The sequence below is a fragment of the Tetranychus urticae genome, chromosome 3 (genome assembly GCF_039701765.1).
Source record: "Tetranychus urticae isolate SD_2017Ah chromosome 3, NJAU_TeUrti_SD_1.0, whole genome shotgun sequence".
Classification (NCBI taxonomy): domain Eukaryota; kingdom Metazoa; phylum Arthropoda; class Arachnida; order Trombidiformes; family Tetranychidae; genus Tetranychus; species Tetranychus urticae.
Genome location: NC_142960.1, coordinates 22,691,354 through 22,711,900, shown reverse-complemented (window position 1 = coordinate 22,711,900; position 20,547 = coordinate 22,691,354). Strand labels below are relative to the sequence as shown.

Below are 20,547 nucleotides of genomic sequence, written 5' to 3'. Positions count from 1 at the left end.
TGAAGGTGGTGTTGAACTTGTTGATGTATCTGAAAGCCTACCTGGACTCAAATATTCACCGGGTATAGATACTTGGGTTGTTATGCAAAAAGACATGAAAATCCTCAATTCTTGCCAAGAAGTCGAGGAAAATTACCGAACACAAATCCGTGAAACATTGTTCCCTCCAGAAAATGCTAATCTTCCATGGGAAAAACCGAAAGAAGAACTTAGTGATGCAGAAAATTTAAAAACAGAAGAGATGACTGATGCTTCTCGAATCAAAACAGATCCACCAGCTAAAAGAGCAAGACGTTTTCGCGGTTTGCGTGAAGATCCTTTCTACTTTTTTACTGAAGAAAGTGAAGAATGGATTGCGATTAAAAAGTTTTTAAAATTTCTGATAAATTTCCTGTTAATCAATTGTTCGCGCGATCAAAAGGAGCTAAGAGAAATATTTATTTTGTAACTTCTTCGGCTCGAGAAACATAATAAATAATATCAAAGTGCGTATTTATAAATTTACACAATTGAATATGTTATTAATTTCATTCCTAATTTCAAATTTAATACTCTATTAGTTTATTAATGCTGGAGTTCGTTTATTCTGCCGAGCTGATGATAAAGTTTGTGATGTTGGCTATAGAATAACTCAAGAAGGTTTATCTTCATTATTTCCCTACCTTGATAAAGAAAATATGGTGACACTTAATGCAACTGAACTTGCTCTCATAATTACCCAAGAAATGACCAGATACGAACAACTAGAAGAATCAACTCGACTTAAATTGTCAACTTTACCAAGTGGTTGCATTGTTGCCATTTATTGTGAAAATTTAACTTCAAAATGTCCAAATAGAGGAACCATTAATCATGAAATGGTTGTTCCTTTATGTATTTGGAAAGGAAAAAATACTGTTCGTCCTTTTGTATCAAAATCGGAGAGAATTCATTTTCTCAGAATCTGTGGAGGTGATACAAAGAAATTAGGTGCGTTAAAATTTGCAAATTTGTAATGAAAATATTGATTATAAAATCACTTTTATTTTTTCTTTACAGAGGCAACTGAACTAAAAAAGTTTCAAGATAAACAAGAAAGGAAACAAGCAAGACTGGATGAGCGGAACCAAAAACAAGAACAAAACGATTTGAAAGAAAAATTGGAGAAAAATCAGGATCTTGATTCAAAAACAGAAAGCACAACTTGTTAATAACAAATTTTTTTGCATTAAAATTTGACCAAGTTTTCAAACAAAAACATTTTGCTCCAATTTTTATTTTTGAATGCTCCCTCATTTCTATTGGTCGGTTTAATTTGTAAAATCCCTCCAAAACATTCATACAGTCATATTCAAAAGTTCAAAGCCAACGTTTTGTGCAGAATCAAATCAAATTTAGGTACACTTTTAGGCTACCAATACTAGTCTTTTTTTAGTATAATAATTTCACAGGTATTGACTACTGATAAAACAAAAAATTTCACCTAAATTTATTTCAGTAAATCAGTGAGTGATTAATTAATCAGACGCTGTTAATTTTACATGGCATCTTTTTTGTCAAAAGTTTAAAGCATTTCATGAAAACTAGTGACAGGGTTCGAATTTTTCTTTCAAATTTTGCTATTCAATTGACCATTTTAAGAGCAGCAAAAAATCAACCGAAAATATCGATTATGAACCAAGTTATAAACTTTCTCGTTCAACATTGGTTTCTATGGCGATAAATTGAATTAGAGTAATTAATCACGACCACATAGGTCAAAATTTTTCAAAATGCATTCACGAAAAATTAAATGCAACTGAATAATTTACTTGAATTTCATTGTCCTTAGGTCAATCGTTCTCGACAAAATTCACATTATCTTGTTTCGTTCGAATTTTCCCATTGAACTCAATGGAAAAAATTCGCATAAAACATTAAAACATGACTTCGCGGAGAACAATTGACCTAAGGACATTGAAATTTCTCAGAAATTATTCAGAATGATTGGTATTTTCTTGTGATACCATTTTCAAAAATTTTGACCCATCAGGGCGTGATTAATTACTCTAATTCAATTCATCGCCATAGAAACCAATGTTAAAAGAGAAAGTTAATAACTTGGTTAATTATCGAAATTTTTCGTTAATTTCAGGTACAAAATTATGTCTCAAGATGGTCAATTGAATAGCAAAATTTGAAAGAAAAATTCGAACCCTGTCACTAGTTTTCATGAAATGCTTTAAACTTTTGACAAAAAAGATGCCATGTAAAATTAACAGCGTCTGATTAATTAATCACTCACTGATTTACTGAAATAAATTTAGGTGAAATTTTTTGTTTTATCAGTAGTCAATACCTGTGAAAATATTATACTAAAAAAAGACTAGTATTGGTAGCCTAAAAGTGTACCTAAATTTGATTTGATTCTGCACAAATCGTTGGCTTTAAACTTTTGAATATGACTGTATATATGTATTGGTTTCAAACAAATTGTTTATCTTCCAATTTTCATCTTTGAGTATTAAATTTGAATTTTAATTGATAATTAAACTACGAGTACTCTTTTGAGGAGATCCGGTATATTTCCATTATTAGAAATCTAAGGTATGAGGTCAAAGACTAAAAAATTGCTTCGGTCGTTTTCGACGGCTCCTCGTTCAATGCGCACTTGGAAGTGTCTTCCCAGATTTCCTCGCAAGTGGGCTTCCAATCCAGCCCATATAGCCCTTTGATAAAGTTGATTTGGCCAAATAGCGTATAAAAGGGGTATCCTGACATCGGAATTAAAGATTGAAGCCAATCTGGTTCGTAATTGTCTAGCATCAATAGCATACGGATTTATTGACGGCTCCCCGTTCAATGCGCAATTGGAAGTGTCTTCCCAGATTTCCTCGCAAGTGAGCTTTCAATCCTGGCCATCTAGCCCTTTGATAATGTCGATTTGGCTTGAGAGCGTATAAACTGGGCATCGAGACATCGGGATTAAAGATTGTAGCCAATCTGTCTCTGAATTGTTCAGCATTAAGAGCATGAGGATTTATTGGTACAGTATGACGACCATTCTGTAAATAAACAAACTCCATCGAGAAGCTGATGAAGATAAAGAAGATAAACGTGAAAATGACAGATGACAAAGAAGTTACTTACTCTTTTCAAGAGATCCGGTATCGAAAATAGTTAAATTGTTGAGGAAAGTTGAGTCAAATGAGCAAGCAATCCGATTTCTTCAAGATAAACTTTCAACTTTCATGGGACTTATTCAGACTAACAAACCAGCAAATGAAGACAAACAAGAGGTGTCTACTATGGTTCGTGACTTAATTAATGGTTCATACAATGATACTCAACTTGAAAAAATGTGCTTCAGCCTATTCCATCAATTCAATCAAAGATTTCACAGTTTGAAATTCACCATAACAGATACTGATATCAATCACGACAAGGAAAAGGAAACGATACAGTAAGGTTTAAACTTTTTTCCCCTCCAAAAAGAGTTACCACATTTTTACTGATGTAACTTTTGATGGTTAACCAGAAAATGCACTTATTTTGAGAGATAAACATTTCTATTACTGTACAAAAGGTAACTTAGATTGTCAAAATAAGTGCATTTTCTGGTCGACCATCAAAAGAAAAATTATTTAAATAATTTTCATTAAAAAAATCCACTCCCATAATTAACACAAATAAAGTTCAAAATATTTGAAATTGCATATCAAAAGCTCAGACTACACTGTTTGCAGTAGATCTAGTAAAGGTTATTCGGTTAATTGTTTCAATTGTTTCTTTTTCTTCTCATTGTTATGGTAATATATTGATCACTTTGATGACAATATCTTTCATCGGTCAAAGTGATTAAAGGTGAAAATTAATTCCTCCTGGTTTCAAGGGTTTAACCATTTTTGAGTGATTCAGGTGGAATCAAATTCTGGTTTTTATTGGTTCACTTCAAAAGGTTTTATCAATTCAATATAATTTACCTTTTTGAATTGAATGATTTGTTATGATTACGATTGATGATGATAGCTAGTGTAAGAGGCTTAACCAAATGATGAACATAGGTGTAAATATCTTCGCCGTAGATAGAGGTTAGAGAGTCCGTAGAGGTTATTATATCTTTTAATATTTTCACTGGTTCCATAGTCAAATCTTTTGAAATCACCAGACACAATATGTTGACCAAAATGAACCAGATTCCAAACGGATGAACCAGCATATCCATGAGATCGGTAAACATCAACTCGACTGGAATTCGACTCTTCAAAATTATAACCCATTAAAGGGTAAATAAGTTTTTCACAGACTTTGGGTTCCCATCGACCACAAGCAACTTGCTCGGTCATCTTTAAGATAAGAGTGTTTGCATTCAATTCACCAACCGATTTACGTAAACCTCAAAGGACAAAAGGAACAAATGAAGCTATCCTTAATGATAACATTATATTGTCAACAAAGCAGACTGGGGCCATGGCGATAAAAGGTTTGACCATCAAAGAGTAATGTGGTTGATCGGTCAGCAATCCAAACATCATGAGTTGATTTTAGGGTCGAGTTTTGTTAGACACTTGAATAGTAATTTACAAGGTAAATCATACTTACCGAAACCAGTTTTCATACTTGTTTAGGTCACACCTTACAAAGTCCAGTTTACAAGGTAACATTTCTGATTTGTTTAGTTTAACCCTTCAGTAACCCAAAGTAAGGTCAACCTTTGTCCACTTGTCTTTGTTGTTTATTTCTATTCAGATATACCTTGTGCTTTATTCTTTGGTTCTTTATACCTTTATACTTTGAAAATGTATAATAAAAATGATTGCGATAAAAGTAAGTTGGAATTTTTGAAAATCTTATTATTGAAAAACTTTTATTCTGTTTTCTTTTAGCTACAATAAAAGTGCAAGTATCGGATGCTTACCGAATTATTATTATCGACTGGTCGAAGAATATAAAGAAAGAAATATTCAGACAGGTAAATGTAAATAAAAAATATCACTTCTCTCTTTAATATTCAATTATTATATTTTCCATGTTTCACAGCTGGCAGAATTCACTGGAATATCAATAGAAAAAACACAGTCTATTTCATTTTCGAAGCCACCTGTTGGAAACGATGTTAATCCTCCAAATCCTTTTCTTCGTCCTACTGGTGACTTAGCAATTTGCCATTTTGAAAAATCGTAATGTCAATTAATATTTTTGATAATTTGATTCTGTTCATAGTTATATTTCTTTTTATTCTTATTTATCAGGTTCTCCAGACCTGCAGCCATACCTCAAGGTTACTATCTGTATACAAAGGAAGATTACAGAGATAAATTCTTTAGAGATGGCGATTGCTTTGCTCTCAATACAAGAATGTTTATGACATTCACTCTGGATAAATTCAACGTTCAATATAATTTAGTGCATCGAGATTTGATTGATGAAACTGATTGCAACCAGTTGTTTTGTCATCATATAAGTAAAAAAGCTTTTTTGGATAAACAAGCTAAAATAAGTAATTCAGATATTGAATCTTATCTAAGAAATCAGCCTCGTCCAGTTCCTATTGTTGAAGATACCCTTGACGAAGAATTCCATGCTGCTAGGGTTATTAGACAGAGGGAAATCCATGCGGATTTGAATATTGGACAATATTTTCATTCCTATTGCAGGTTCTTTTCTGATGGAATGTTTCCTGTACCAAGCCCTCGTATCTACTGGCCGAATCGGGGTTAACTCAGATCATAACAGATTTTTATTGTTTTAATAAACTTTGATTTAACATTTTGCATCAATGAGACTAAAAATCTATGTAAGGGAGTAATGTTTTTCATTCATTAACAATAAAATCTTTTCTAGCTTTTTCATTAATCTTTCACATTGATCCAAGCAGAAACGATACTTTTTATACAAATTAGTTCTAGTAGAAATTTGGCGCTTCTTGTTCTTTGATCACAAAAACTCAATTCAATATGTTAGTACTCTGGCTAGATGGCTCTGGAATCAGGTTTTACAGCCACGTTTTTGAGGTTTTCATCTGCCTGTTACAATTTGGGTTTAATTTGTATTTTCTTAATCTAATCAAGGCAATAATTAAATTATGATTCCAACCTTTACTGATGTTCGAGAATCTGACGAGGTAAATTAATTTCTGTTTTTATTATTTTAGGATTTTTATTAATGACTTCTGTTTACCTATCATTTCCACCCTTTCACACCCGAAGAGCTTCGTGATTATTTCAATTCACTTGGTGCTAATCATACTGAGAAAGATGAGGATGGTTTTCTCAAGGATTTGACTAAAATTATTGAAGTTTGTGATCTATGTTTCAAAGAGGATAAAGATGCGGATAAACAGTCTGTTTTAAATAGTATTGTTTCCTTGCTTATCCAAGTACCGCAAACCAATCCAATATGCAGTGAATTGGTGAATGCTTTCTATGCAAAATTGGTGGAAGTCTCAACTTCTAATATTGCCTTGATTTGCATTAAAATATGAGTGTGATTAAACTTAGGCTATTTAGATTGATGCATTATGTTGATAATCATTTCATCAAACATCTAATTTACATTTATTTTTATTTGAACAGATTACAAAATCTTTTTGAAGGCACAGGCGAAAACCCTAAATTAAACTATGATATTTATATGATATTAGTCTAGTTAAAATTTCTGGCAGTATTGGTCAAATTGACTTGGTTTATCATGATCTGCTTAAGGTTTGATCAACATATAACAAGGATAATGTCGGATTAGACAAACTTCAAAAATTGTTGAGACTTTTGCATGAAGTCCTACTCAATGATGACAGGTGTGTTTTGTTTTTTATTTTTATTACACTAGTTTCACGGATATCTTTTTTTTGATAAACGCCATCTACTATACGTAAGATGCTAAAGCATACTAGCGGTAATATAGTAGACGGCGCTTATCAAAAATTGCCTTATGTGTGAAACTGGTGTACTGCATTCGCACTAATTCGCATTCGCATTTATTTTTTCTTTAATTATCCAGTCATGAAGCTTCCAAAGTGATGATCGAATTGTTAGGAACTTACACTGAGGCCACTGCATCTCAAGCACGCACCGATGTTCACCGTTGCATCGTTTCATTCATATTGAACTCAAACACTTTTCTAATGGATCATCTTTTGACCCTCAAGCCAGTCAAATTCCTTGAGGGCGAAGCAATTCACGATCTTCTCACTATTTTTGTATCTGATAAACTCAATGGATACATACAATTCTATGCCGCACACAAGACTTTGATTGAAAATTCAGGATTGTCATATGAACAGAATCTCCATAAAATGGTACTGTTGAATTTCATGCAGGTGGCTGAAAGCAATAAAGAACTCTCTTTCCAGACCGTCAAAGAGGAATTACAATTGGGAGATGAAGATGCAGAGACATTTGTCATTGACAGTAAGTTGCTTTTTGAATGATAAAAATATGTATAATATTTTTTAGGCTAACCTATTTCCATATTTTTACAGTTTTGCGAACCAATTTGGTGAACGCAAAAACGCATCAAGTAAACAAAAAATGCCCGGTCACCTCTACAATACATCAAACATTTGGCTTACAACAGTGGCAACAATTAAGAGACACTCTAACCCAATGGCAAGCAAATCTTATTCATGTCCAAAATACCATAGCTTCCGCAATTTGTGCGCAATATGAAACAATGACTCCAATCAACTCTAATCCGATACCATCTTAGGCAAACTAATTATCATTAAAGATTCCATCAAGGTTTAATATCATTTTCATTGTTTTCCTTCATTTCAACTCTACAAGTTTTTATAGTAGCCAATTTGAAGTTATATCCTTTAGAATGCGGGTCTATAGTGATTTGTCTTGGGTCAATTAAGCAGTTAATTTAATATTGTTTATGGCATCTCTATCAAATACAATCGGTAACCTCTATTTTAAATTATTCATGCCAAGGAAGACTGGACATCAAATCGGATCATTGTATCATTGACTCTTCTGTTGTCATCACGTTTGGGACTTTTCGGTCTGACCGAAACTGATGCTGATATAAACTCGTGTACCCAGCTTAAAATTATCCGGGAAAAATGTTTATCAGTCATCGACAAATACGGCATTTCAGCTATTTTGAGGCCTCCTCTTTACAAATGTGGATCGTGGCTCGAGATTTGTTGAGAATCAACGAATGGAAACTTTTCACGGCCTTATTACAATGCGCCAATAATATTTATGAATTAACAAATACATGTTGTGTATGCATGCATTTAGATCCCTTTTAGGACCAGTTTTTGATCGAATCAGATTTCCACTGATGAAAATACCTGAACTGGTAACAGTTAATAGAAGTGATTTGGCTCTAAACAAGAGTGAATATGAATTAATTTTAAGTTACCTATTAGATAATCCAAAACCTCCAATTCACTTTCCAATTACACCAAGATCACCATCAGGCATGGTTGCGGAAAGATCCAAATCTTCGAAAATGGTTATGTTTACTTCTTATCCTCAAGAGGTCCACTAAATAGACTTAATTGTCGATCAACAGGTTCGATGCATTGGCAAAGGAATATTTACCGCCAATTTTCATCATTTGTCTATTGGTAAAACATTAATCAATCTGCAATTATGGTATTTTGCTGGAAGGGAAAGAAATTTTTAGTTACCCAGCGATAAATCCATGGATCTTTGTCCCATCAATCAATTTATCAAATAATTTTATCTTCATGCATACATCTTTTATTGAAAATACGTTATCCTCTAATTATTATTCTTAAACATAACAACTGGCGAAATAATACAATTTGTTACGTATTTGTAAACCTAATTTAGCAATCTCAACCAATTGATTTTTCTTTAATTGTTTACTACTTTTAGCTAAATAAAGCATGAAAAAAACGATTAACCAACAGTTCAGCTCAATTTTGTTTATTTAACTTACTGTGTGAGGCAAAAGTCAGTTTGACCTGGAGATCGACTATTCACCCTTGAAAGTGAGCTTCACAGGACCAGAATTACGATGATTGGCTGGAATTTTTTTTATTCGAGAAAATGTAATTCGCCTCGAAATTATGCATTACGCTGAAAAAATTATGTTCCCATCTAGAGCTGTTCGAAATGTATCGATTTAAAGTTTAAACTGACTTTTGACTCACACAGTATTTGATTGAAACAAAAAATTCAATCTATTACTATTATTAATAAATCAAAGTCTTACAAAACTAATAGTTTATACAATTCAAGCTTTTACAAATAATTTTGTTAATTTACTTCTATAATGAAGATGCAGATAGCTGCAAGCTAATTGCCATTTGTGTAAGAATACAATTAAAAAACACTTAAATTTATAAATTGATTTATTGATGTTCATTGAATGTTTACAATAGCACTTCATAGGCTTTGAGTTTTGTTTAACTAATGTTGTAAACTAATACATTAATTAATGCCTAATGTACTTTAAACAGGTTTCTTGGCTTTCTTCAGCAACAATTAGTTAATTTATATTGCAATTTTTTTCTACTTTATGGCTCTTGATTTTTATATTCATTTTTTTATTTTTTTATATATATGACGAATTATGTTAACTTTGAACATTACAATTGTAAGGTTGTTACTAAAAAGACACAACAATCACATTTATACACAAATGGGTAAAACTGGGTAAAAATTTACTCCTTTCAAATTTAGACTCTAATGGTTTGCAAACTGCACCCAATTGTGGGATTGAATTTCTTTAGGCCATGATTTTCGAGGAAATCGAATCCTAGACAATTAAGACAGTTGTCAGGTTACACAACGCTTCAACTGAATTCCATTAACAGTTTACAAAGATATTTACCATTTAATTTATAATGAAAACCTCTGATTCTGTACCGAAGTATTTAGTACCAGCTTTAAGAAACTCTTTAAAGCTCAATTGTACACGATCTTAACAGTTAATTGGATGAAAACAGTAAAGTACAAACAATTTCAATCGCATAAGTCCAACTAAGAAGCTATAATGAGCAATGTTGAGTTGGATTGTTGCTAAAAAGACAACAATCACATTTATGCACAAATAGACAAAACACTGAAAGAAAAATGGGCAAAAGCGGGTAACATCATATTGATTTCAAATTTAGACTATTTCTGATTGTTAGGAAATGAAAGCTGAGTCCTTTCATGTGGTTTAAAGTTTCTCTGGTCCACAGTTTTCGAGGAAATCGATTTTAAAGTTTAGACTTCGATCGTCTTTTGTACAATATTGGAAGCAGATATTTTCATGAAATTCATTATGCTGATGTAACTTTTGATAGTCAATCAAAAAATGCATTAATTTTGTGTAAACTATCTTCAGTAAAACAGATTAGTTCGATTTGTAGGGAAAGCGACCGCATTCTATAACCATAAGATTTAGAGAACTGGAACTTATTATTGAACCACAAAAACTGTTTGGAAACATTATGATTCAAATGCTTTGCTCGATTAAACAATTGTTCTCTTGATTTTGGCCTTTGGTCTTAAAACTTTGACCCTCAATAATTCGAGAATGGCATCACATACTATCCTCATTCTTTCAACAATTTAATCCTTCACTGATTAATAACGCAATTTGATTAAAAAACTTTCTATTAGCGCATTAGGGTCATGATTTTGGGTTGTAAATGTAAAAGCAAACAACATAAGTAACAAATAAAACTCATCTCAACCCATTTCTTGTTGCACAAACCATCTTTCTGGCTAAATGAAATACAATGAGTGCTGCCGAAATCTCCAACATTTGCGTAAAGATTTGAGACTTGGCAGGTTTGTGAGGACATAAACCTAAGTCCCATGGTGCTATCAAATGATTTGTTCGATGGCTAGTTATGGACAAAATCGTGGTCAAAGTTGAAACTTCAATCGGCTTTTTTTCCGCTATGCAAGCAGATTTTTTCATGCACCCTATTTCACTAATAAGTATGCAGATTATGAACCAGAAAATGCTCTCAATTTGAGAAGTAAACTTTTCCGTTTCCTGTAAAGCGCATAAGTTCGATTTTCATGCAAATCGACTTTTTTCTGTGACTGTGAAAGTTAAAGATCTAAAACTCATAATCCTTAAATAGAAACTGTTTGCACACACCATAACATAAATATTTTCCTCAATTTAACGATAATTCACTCTATTTTGGCCATTGGGCTAAACAACTTCAAGTCTCGATAATTCGAGAATGGCCTAAGTTACAGTCATTATTCTTTGACCAATCATTAGATTTGGTTATGAACTATATTATCGCAAAGTAATAAATTATTCAAGATCGCACTTAAAAAGTTATAGCCATTTATTAACTATGTTGTCAGATTGGAAACTTGATTATTAAAGTTGAATGGTTACTTTAACACAGTTTTATATGTTAGAAGATTATTCATTATTAAATGAATTTTTACGACATCAAGTCAAATCATATTATAGCCTATGACAAGACCTAGTATTAGAACTAAAAATGAAGATCGTACGTGCTATCTTGCTCGTAATATCGATGCTCAAAGTTAGCAGGCCAATGGCCAAAATCAAGATAACTGTTTCCGAATCGGCAAAGGTATCTAACGCATGATGTGTACAAGCAATTTTCATGGATCAATATTATGTTTCAGATCTCTAACTCTTATAGTCACAGAATAAAGTCGTTTTAACTACAAATCGAACTGACCTGTTTTAAAGCGAACAAAATGTTTTATTCCACAGAATAAGTGCATTTTTTGGTTGATAATATAAATTTACATCAGCAGAATGAATTTCATAAGAAAGTCTGGTCATACAACTGCACAAAAGGCGATCGAAGTTTCAACTTTAAAATCGATTTCATTATGATCAAAAAATTTTTTCGACAAATAATAAGTTTCAGATCTCTAGCTATCATGGTCACAGAATGCCGGAGGTTTAACCGAAAATCGAAGTGATCTGTGATCACAGAAAACAGAATTTTATTTTTCAAAATAATTACATTTATTTTCATGGAATCAACACTAGCCTATTATTCAATCTCTACAAATAGATTGAGGTTTTTAATTTAAAACCGAATATAGTTAAGTTTATCTATTTTGTTAGATATTATATGTTGACCAGAAGATATTTTTTGAAATGTATGAAACGGTGTAAATTTAAATCATGCTAAAATTAAAGTAAAATAAATTAATCTTTATCACATATCAATAAAATTTTCAGATTTTTCGAAGATAAAAGAAAGCATAAAATCTGTCATTATGTAATCAACCACATAAATTGTGATAGCCTAGGACAGCTCTCAACATCTAAAGTAATAGACAATTTTTTTCATTGTTTTGGGTATTTAATTACCTAATAATTAAAAAATCCAGGAAAAAAAATAAAAATTTATCCTGATATTCACAAAATGATTGAGCAATTGGAAAAAGGAATCACTCTTCATCTCGAGCAACTCTAATATTGAGATTTAAATATGGATCAAGTAATGGGTCATGGTCAGCATTTTCCCTTCCAAGTTTCAAGAAGTAATGGGCTAAGGTGAAAACAGTAAAAATCGCCAGAAAACCGATAACTTTTCGGTTTAACAATCTATCCTTTGAGTGATAATCCATCATTGTGTTTGGTAATGTTATGTGATCTGAAATAGAAATGAAATGAAAAAATAAGTGATTTCGGTTGAAATTTTGAATGCAAAACATTTTTCGTCATGAGATTTACCTAAACCATTTTGAAATTAGTTCTAAAGGTGATTTCCGACGATATTTATCCTCATCGATATCTAAAAATGTATTGACATTGCTTGGATTTATATTACTAAGCACGATTATATCCCTACTTTCACCTAGTTCTAGGCTTGCGTGGCTTCACTTAAATTTGGACAGGGCAGGTCACAACTGGTTTTTGAGTTAACATTTCAAGTTTGAATTCTGGAATAACTGGCTTTGTGGCTCAAACAAAAGAGTTAGCTTTGACCACATTTTGTTGTGAATTGGTTTATAGAAAGTTGGAAAATCATTCTTTTTTGTTATAACGATCCATCAAAATTTTATTTAAAATGAGTGAAAACAATGATAAATCGAGTAAAATTACTATTAAAGTGAAACTAATTGATGAGGATTACCAAAATATTACAATTGATTGGTCAGATGAAAGCTGTGAAAATAAACAGCAACTATTCCTTCAAAAGGTAAGCACAATACTTCTTGTGTTTTTAATTATTTAATTGGCCATTACTTCTTGATAATTTACAGATTGCATCCTTTATTGGTTTACCAGTTGGGTACATACGTAGTGTTAAAATATACACCCCAACTCAAAACAATAGCCTTTACAATCAAGAAAATCACTTACGAAATTCACCTATCTCAGAACTTCTCACACCGATACCAGTGAATGAAACTTTTAATCAAAGTCTAAATGATGGCGACTGTTTCTTTCTTCTTGCATTACTTGGTTTAATAAATCACGAATGTTTTTTCGATTTCCAAATTTGTCTTTATAACCCAGAAATGGAAGGTATTAGTGCTATACAGTGTGACAGATTCATTTGTCATTACACAGTTACCAGACTTTGGCTGAATAAAAGAAAAAAAATCATACTAAATTCTGAATTAATGGCGAAAATCAGAGCTGGATTTCCTGAACAAAGATATTCGTATGATGGCGATGAATGGGCGAAAACTTTAGTTAACTTCAATATTAGACAATATTATACTCCATGTTGTCGTTTGATGATGGGGATATTTCCACAGAGGAGTCTTTATTTACGGCATCGGGGTTAATACCATCTGATATGTATGATTTGATCATTTTTAACTTAACTTGCAACTTATTTAATGTAAAAAAATTAGATACTTTGGTCCAAAGTCTTTGGAAACAAATTGATCGCCACCTTTTGAGTTAAAAATGAATCAGCATCAGTCTATATTGTCACCATCATATCATCTGATATTAAAATATTCAAAGTAATTTTACTTCAAAGGTGCTTCTCTTTTTCAATAATACAATTATTATAAAACCTTTTTTTGTTTTCCAACTAATTAATTTAACTTTTACAAGCCGTGTTCCATCTAATTATTGTCAATTGCGTGATAATAAACAAAGCAATATGTTAATGGCTTTGTTTTTCAAGTTCAACAGTTCCGTTTCTTAAGCCTTTACAAATAATCGTCAACATTAGTTGTTTACAGTGCTCTTGATTGTTACAAAATGTAATGCTTAAAATGTACTTGAGCTGTTTGGAAAGTGGTATCATTAGTTCTGTTAATGATTCCATAGTTGGATTAGTCGACAAAACCGAGCCAAAAGTTGATAAAGTGGATAAAGATGACAAGAAAGATGTTAAAAAGGAACCAGCCGAGACAACCAGCAAAAAATTACCAGATGATAGTGTGGATAAGCCAAGTGTTAACCACCCAACCCCGATGGAACTCCAGCAATTAAAAATGGTGATAAGTTGAAAATTGGTGTATTGCGAGGGATTATTGAAGATCGTATTTCTCCATGGGCGACTTATGTGGTCCAACCCGAAACATCTATAATCTATGATCAAGTATTTTATAATCCAAGTGAGAGATATACGGACAAGAGCAAGAAACCCTCAGCACCAACTAATATCAAAATTTATCAAAGTCACGTTGGTATCAGCAGCCCAGATTATCAAGTTGCAAGTTACGATTATTTCAGAGAGAAAGTTCTTCCCCGGACCAAGAAACACGGTTACAATGCGATTCAATTGATGGCTATTATGGAACATGCATATTATGCTTCATTTGGTTATCAAGTTACTTCATTTTTTGCACCCTCTTCCCGCTATGGCACTCCCGATTAGCTTAAACGTCTTATCGATGAAGGCATTTACGTTCTTTTGGACATAATTCACAGCCATGCTTGTAAAAATGTAGACGATGGTTTGAATCGTTTTGATGGAACCAATAGTCATTATTTTCATGACGTCCCAAGAGGTGAACATACTCTTTGGGATTCGCGTTTATTTAACTACTCCAATTGAGAGACACTTCGTTTTTTACTCTCAAATTGTCATTACTGGCTGGAAGAGTTCCAGTTCGTTGGTTTCCGTTTTGATGGTGTAACATCAATGCTTTATCATTCACATGGTATTAGACATGGTTTCTCTGGTGATTACAATGAATACTTTGGCCTTAATACGGATACCGAGAGTTTCAATAATTTACAACTGGCCAACCATGAAATTCATCATTTCCATCCCAATGCAGTTACCATAGCTGAAGATGTTTCCGGAATGCCTGCTCTCTGTCGACCCATTTCAGAGGGTGAAGGAGGTTTTGATCGTTTAGTTGTGGAAATTCCTGATAAATGGATTGAATTACTTAAAGAGTGTAGCGATGAAGAGTGGAATATCGGTAACCTTGTACATACTGTTTCAAATCGTCGTTGGAAAGAGAAAATTATTGCATATGCCGAATCTTATGATCAGGCGTTGGTTGGTGGATAAAGAAATACTCATCATCATTCACAATTTACATCATTGGCCACAAAAATCAATATTATTTTAACCAAAAAAGTCACAAATAAAACTTTTTTCATAGAGAATCGCAAAATATACTTGAAGGCCTAATATTTCAAAATGAAAGTAATGAGAGTCACCTAGGTTACATTCATATGACAATCCTATTAGCGCCATAACTCGAAATCATAAGATTCTTGAAAACTGTTTTTGAGAAACATTCATAGACAAAGAGATCTTAGTTTAACCTTTACACACTCAGGTGATCTACTTTTGACTACAATCCTTAAATGAAAATTTTATCATTCATCTTATAATAAACTTTTATATAATTTGTACATGAAATATCAATTTTTTGTAGTGAAATGAATGAAGAAATTAGTAGGAATTCTGATAAAAGTAAGTTTTGTTTTTTTTCCACTCAGTTTTAAAATACATGTAAATGTACCTGTAAAACATTTTGTCATATCGAAACTCAAAATATACTTGACACACTAATAATGCAAAGTAAAAATATTGAGAGTCACCTAGTTTAGATACATAGGACTAAACTTGAAATCTCGGCGAAGCTTCTTGGGGACTGGTTTTGAGAAACATTCATAGACTAAGAGATCTTAGTTTAACCTTAACACACCCAGAAGCTGATCTACTTTCATTTACAACTTTTTGCCCTTAAATGGAAATTTTATCATTTATCTCATAATAAACTTTTGTAAATTTATACCAACAATATTATTTTTTGTCGTAAAATGGATGCCGAAGATAACAGGTGTTCTGATAAAAGTAAGTTTTGTTTTTAATCGACTCAGTTTTAAAATACATGTATTATGTTCTTTGTGATGCTTAGTTACAATAAAAGTAAGGCTATCGGATGAGGATTATCATGACATTGCAATTGATTGGTCAAATGAAAGTTTTGATTTCAGGAAACAATTGTTTCACCAGGTAAGTCAAAAAAGACAAGAAAATGGATAATTTTTAGTTACACTTTACTTGTATCTATAGTTATCAGCATACACAGGAATACTAGTTATACATCAAGAGTATGTCAGTGTGTACAATGTAGATGATCACCGATGTGCCGGTATAAAAAACGCCGAATGCAGAAACGGGTAAAATAATTTTATTCAACTTCAAGATCTCTTGCTTTCTTGAAATTATATTTGTTTCATTTATTCTTTAGATATGGGAATGACTATTATGGTTGGAGATATGATACCAAAGAGCGCGCAATGAGAGCTTTGCATGATGGCGATTGTTTTCTACTTGAAACAGAAATGGTGTCAGACGGTTTTTATCCTGGGATTTACTGTATGTATGAACTGGTACATAGAGATCACGTTAGTGAAACTGGATGTAACCATCGTTATTGTCATTATTTGGGTAGTCGACCTATTACAAAGAAAATTTTAGAGCTGATAAATTCAGATTACTTACAAAAAGTTTTGGACGTTGAAGGACAAACAGTGGAGGACAGAGATACGATTATAAATAGAATGCAACTTAATTTGAACATTAAACATTTTACAGAGCTAAAGTGTAGTGCAAAGATTTTATTTTATCCACGTTTAGGGTTGCGGATACATAGTAACTATTTACGTTATCGTGGTTGACCAAGCAAGCCTGAACGAGTCCAACCAAAAAAGAGCATAAAAAATGATTTATAAGAAAAAGTGGGGACAAATCAGAATCTTTATTCAGAAACAGAAAACATCACTTATCAATAACTTTTTGCATTAAAAGATGAAAATTTAAAAAAATATTTGACTACTATTATATTTTTATAAGTAAACGCTTCTTCATTTCTGGGAGGATCTGATTTGAAAAAAATTACATTCTGATGATATTGGAACAGCAGATTTGCGGTAAGTCTTAAGAATTCCTCGTCGGCTCACTTCTCTTCTCATTAGCCACAGCTAGTTTCGGCTTAAGCCGAGTGGCTAATCAACAAAACTTAATATTTAAGAGTTAAATGCAACAATTAACTCTGTTATACAGCCCAGTCAGTTATATTTATATCATCTAGTAATTATGAATCATTTTTTTACAACTCAGAGATCATTTTCGAATCAGTAATGCATTGTCAAAATGAAATTGCATCATTTTCATCATTGAATTCAGGAAAACTGAAATTAAGACGAGACTTACGTTTGTTAAGCTTGTGGAATTGCTATTATCTTTAAATTAAGTGAATAACAAAGTTAATTGTTAAATTTAACTCTTAAATATTGAGTTTTTTTGATTAGCCACTCGGCTTAAGCCGAAACTAGCTGTGGCTAATGAGATACCAGATTTGCTAAAAGTGCGAAAAAAGAAGTGCCGATTATTCACTTTTGAAGCCTGAGAGTTTGGCATTAAATCAGCAATTTTTAAAGTATTTTAAATTCAATTTTCATCAATGGCTGCAATCAAAGTGCTTGTGGAAACCTAATCAATGTGTACTGTTTGACAACACTGGTTATGTCACTTATTAGGCATTGGGATCATTTTATATTCAATGTCTTTTATGATGTTATTTTATTGGCGCATCTACATTGTCGCCTCTCGAACAACACGTGCCTTGAAAAGAGGTTATAAAACAACCAAGACGGGCGACTCCGAGACTGATGGATCATCTGACAAACGGTTAACTCTTCGCATGCACCGAGGCTACATTTGTGAAGATACAGGGTCCAATGCAAGTTCAGAGACACCATCCTTGATGTCCTCACTGTCCACTGATGTTCATAACTGTCATCAACTTCACCCAATCCATGGTCATTCCCATGCACACCATCATAATGTTCAACATTCACACCCTCATTCTCATGCTCAACACCATCATCACTACCATTCATCTAACCACGAGTACACAAACAATCATCAAGTAAATTGTACATCATTCATGAAAACTAGTCCTAAACTGGCCAAATCTTTTTTCAGTCCAAGTAAGCTTCAAGGTTATAATAATCGAGTTGATGATAATAACAATTCACCAAGTGAAATGAGCAACATTAGTAGCGTCAATAACAATAACAATTTTAACGCTTTAAACGATACAAACAATAGTCATAGTAATATTAGCGGCAACGCTGCCAATTCTGGTTCAACCAACATCAACTCTTGTGAATCTCATTTTGGTAATAATCTGGTTGTTCCTAAATTCACTCCAGGTAATGCCAATGCAGGTAGTGGAAGTGGCAGTGGTGGAGGTAAAGGTCGTCGTAAAACACCCATAACAGTCTATAGATCACCTCGGTTGCAGGTCAATTCAATAGCACTTGAAGGGTCTGGGTCATGTTGTGAAGCTGATGGTCAAAAGCGTCGATCAACCTGTTCACTGGCTTCTTCTTGCAGTGGTTTAACTTCATTAACTGGTGTTGAAAGTTCACCTAGTCATACACGAGACTCTGGTCGATCCAATGCTTCCAAATCGGTTCGCTTCAGTCGAAGGGCCAACACGGGTAAATGGCAAACTCGAAGGTTACTCGCTGAAACGAAAGCTGCCAAAACGGTTGGAATAATTGTTGGTGGATTCATCATTTGTTGGTTTCCCTTTTTCACCATCTACTTGATTCGTGGCTATTGTCGTGATCAAAATTGTGTCCCCAAATTGTTGCTCACCATATTTACTTGGTTGGGTTACACAAATTCAGCTGTCAATCCCATAATTTATGGACTTTTTAGTCGTGACTTTCGTCGAGCTTTTAAGAATATCATTTGCAAGTGTAAATATTCAGAGGAAACTGGTGTCACTTCACTTATCCGTCAAATTCATTTGCCCAATCTGTTTGAAGAAGATAATCATGATGATTGTATGAAAACTGATTCCCAAGAAGATGTCCATTAAGAGAAATCTGTTAATTGATACAATTAATGTTGATAATAAAATTCTTTTTAACTTATCATTTAAACAAAAAATCTTATAATTTCATTAAAATGCATTTAATTGCTAATCAATTCTCAACTTTTTCATTCATTTTTCAGATTTCTAGCCACTCAATATAAATGTCGAATAGACGGAAAAATTAAAAATACTTTTCATGAAAAGTTTTATAAAGCTCGCTTGGTATGCAATTAATGGTTTAAATGTTTTTGATTTTTTTGTTTTTCTTGGGTTGGTGACATCTATGTAAATCAAGATCAGGATGTCAAAATGGGTTGAACTGTTAAAGGACCTGGCTAATTGTTTGCAGTGCAGATTAAAATTGTTTTCCCCTGAACTTCACATAGATGTCAGGATTCCAGAAACTGTAAGACCTAAACTGTAAGAGCTGTAACATCTAGGTATTGCCATCTATTGGTGATTTAACACTATAAATACTCTGTTAACTTCTGTTGCTTGTGCCATCTGACGAGCGTTATTCTAATGCTGCTGAACATATCTGCTTAATATTTGAAATCAGAATAGGAAAATAAATAAAAAATTATTCACAAAGCAACCTCAAAATTTATGTGCAATCACTTCAATCATTTAAACTGGAAAACAACCTTTTGTCTACCTAAGATAGCAATAAAAATGACTTGAGAATGTAAAAATTGTGTCTTATTTAATAAAATAAAATGCATAAAGTTCTTGAATGCAGAGTCAATTCAAAATATACAAATGAACTTTACTGTATATAACTGTTTGCTTTTTTCTTCGAATGATATTGTCAGACAATAACAAAAGTTGATAACTGAAAGAGTGAACAGTTTCTTCCTCGTCGAGTTGCAATTATGATTATGATTTCAATTGTTCGATTCAATATCATTTCTTTCTATCGTTTTTTTCTTTTCAAGTTCGTTTCTCAATGTAAATTGATAAATTAGCATCTAATGAGACCCAATTTGTTTTATTAAAGCAACAAATGATGATTACATTTCTTTCGTTCAAGTGGAAAGAAATGATTCTTTCCACTTTTTCTTTTCCATTCAATGTTTCTTTGTTTTTTCACACGAGCTGTAAATTTTGAAGGGTTGAAGAATGAAAACTTATTCATATTTTGTGGTGTCGACTCAATCAATGTCACAAGGGATCTGTTAAACTCGTCACAACTTGCCTTTATTTTGAGCTTGAAGTTGAAAATTTTTTGAAAGAAAAGACAAAAGTCGAAAGAAAATGTTTGAAAACAAAAACTTAACCGTTAACTTTTCTTTCTCTTTGAGCATTTATCACCCAAACCAAACCTTATCAAGAT

General features: G+C 32.6%; 4 protein-coding genes, 1 non-coding gene and 1 pseudogene across 6 annotated transcripts; all 6 read left to right on the top strand.

Annotated features, from left to right (window-relative positions):
* The first annotated feature begins 548 nt into the window (after nt 1-548).
* LOC107365064 (RNA cytosine-C(5)-methyltransferase NSUN2-like) lies at nt 549-1,237 on the top strand. Its single transcript, XM_089269780.1, has 2 exons — nt 549-969; nt 1,039-1,237. The coding sequence occupies exons 1-2, from the start codon at nt 678-680 to the stop codon at nt 1,188-1,190; spliced, it is 444 nt and encodes a 147-aa protein (XP_089125906.1). The 5' UTR covers nt 549-677; the 3' UTR covers nt 1,191-1,237.
* Nucleotides 1,238-4,603: 3,366 nt separating this feature from the next.
* On the top strand, nt 4,604-5,810 carry LOC107369697 (uncharacterized). Its single transcript, XM_015937704.3, has 4 exons — nt 4,604-4,785; nt 4,845-4,930; nt 4,999-5,138; nt 5,211-5,810. The coding sequence occupies exons 1-4, from the start codon at nt 4,758-4,760 to the stop codon at nt 5,677-5,679; spliced, it is 723 nt and encodes a 240-aa protein (XP_015793190.1). The 5' UTR covers nt 4,604-4,757; the 3' UTR covers nt 5,680-5,810.
* Nucleotides 5,811-5,941: 131 nt separating this feature from the next.
* Nucleotides 5,942-7,708, top strand: LOC107365063 (eukaryotic translation initiation factor 3 subunit M-like). Of its 2 annotated transcripts, XM_089268917.1 has the most exons (5): nt 5,942-6,082; nt 6,168-6,442; nt 6,534-6,754; nt 6,958-7,367; nt 7,439-7,708. In XM_089268917.1, exons 4-5 carry the CDS (start codon nt 6,977-6,979, stop codon nt 7,663-7,665), a joined length of 618 nt encoding a protein of 205 aa, XP_089125043.1. In that variant the 5' UTR covers nt 5,942-6,082; nt 6,168-6,442; nt 6,534-6,754; nt 6,958-6,976; the 3' UTR covers nt 7,666-7,708. The 2 variants fall into 2 exon arrangements, with proteins under 2 accessions (XP_089125043.1, XP_089125042.1); XM_089268916.1 differs by having other exon boundaries at nt 6,168-6,754.
* Nucleotides 7,709-13,852: 6,144 nt separating this feature from the next.
* On the top strand, nt 13,853-15,739 carry LOC149093631 (1,4-alpha-glucan-branching enzyme pseudogene; annotated as a pseudogene).
* Nucleotides 15,740-15,873: 134 nt separating this feature from the next.
* LOC107365200 (uncharacterized) lies at nt 15,874-17,175 on the top strand. The gene is made up of 4 exons (XR_003082834.2): nt 15,874-16,171; nt 16,236-16,333; nt 16,394-16,500; nt 16,572-17,175. It is a non-coding gene; the product is annotated as an uncharacterized LOC107365200 (transcript).
* A 402-nt stretch (nt 17,176-17,577) lies between these two features.
* LOC112538469 (octopamine receptor Oamb-like) lies at nt 17,578-19,273 on the top strand. Its single transcript, XM_089269759.1, has 2 exons — nt 17,578-18,315; nt 18,541-19,273. The coding sequence occupies exons 1-2, from the start codon at nt 17,886-17,888 to the stop codon at nt 19,215-19,217; spliced, it is 1,107 nt and encodes a 368-aa protein (XP_089125885.1). The 5' UTR covers nt 17,578-17,885; the 3' UTR covers nt 19,218-19,273.
* The last annotated feature ends 1,274 nt before the right edge of the window (nt 19,274-20,547 follow it).

Bases quoted from the DNA above. Each gene is read 5' to 3' on its own strand.
- LOC107365064 (XM_089269780.1), top strand. From the start codon at position 678: ATGGTGACACTTAATGCAACTGAACTTGCTCTCATAATTACCCAAGAA. The intron at 970-1,038 runs GTGCGTTAAAAT...TTTTCTTTACAG, and splicing joins AGGTGATACAAAGAAATTAG to AGGCAACTGAACTAAAAAAG.
- LOC107369697 (XM_015937704.3), top strand. From the start codon at position 4,758: ATGTATAATAAAAATGATTGCGATAAAA. The intron at 4,931-4,998 runs GTAAATGTAAAT...CATGTTTCACAG, and splicing joins AGAAAGAAATATTCAGACAG to CTGGCAGAATTCACTGGAAT. The intron at 5,139-5,210 runs GTAATGTCAATT...CTTATTTATCAG, and splicing joins ATTTGCCATTTTGAAAAATC to GTTCTCCAGACCTGCAGCCA.
- LOC107365063 (XM_089268917.1), top strand. From the start codon at position 6,977: ATGATCGAATTGTTAGGAACTTACACTGAGGCCACTGCATCTCAAGCA. The intron at 7,368-7,438 runs GTAAGTTGCTTT...ATATTTTTACAG, and splicing joins AGAGACATTTGTCATTGACA to TTTTGCGAACCAATTTGGTG.
- LOC112538469 (XM_089269759.1), top strand. From the start codon at position 17,886: ATGTCTTTTATGATGTTATTTTATTGGCGCATCTACATTGTCGCCTCT. The intron at 18,316-18,540 runs GTAAGCTTCAAG...AATTCACTCCAG, and splicing joins CAAATCTTTTTTCAGTCCAA to GTAATGCCAATGCAGGTAGT.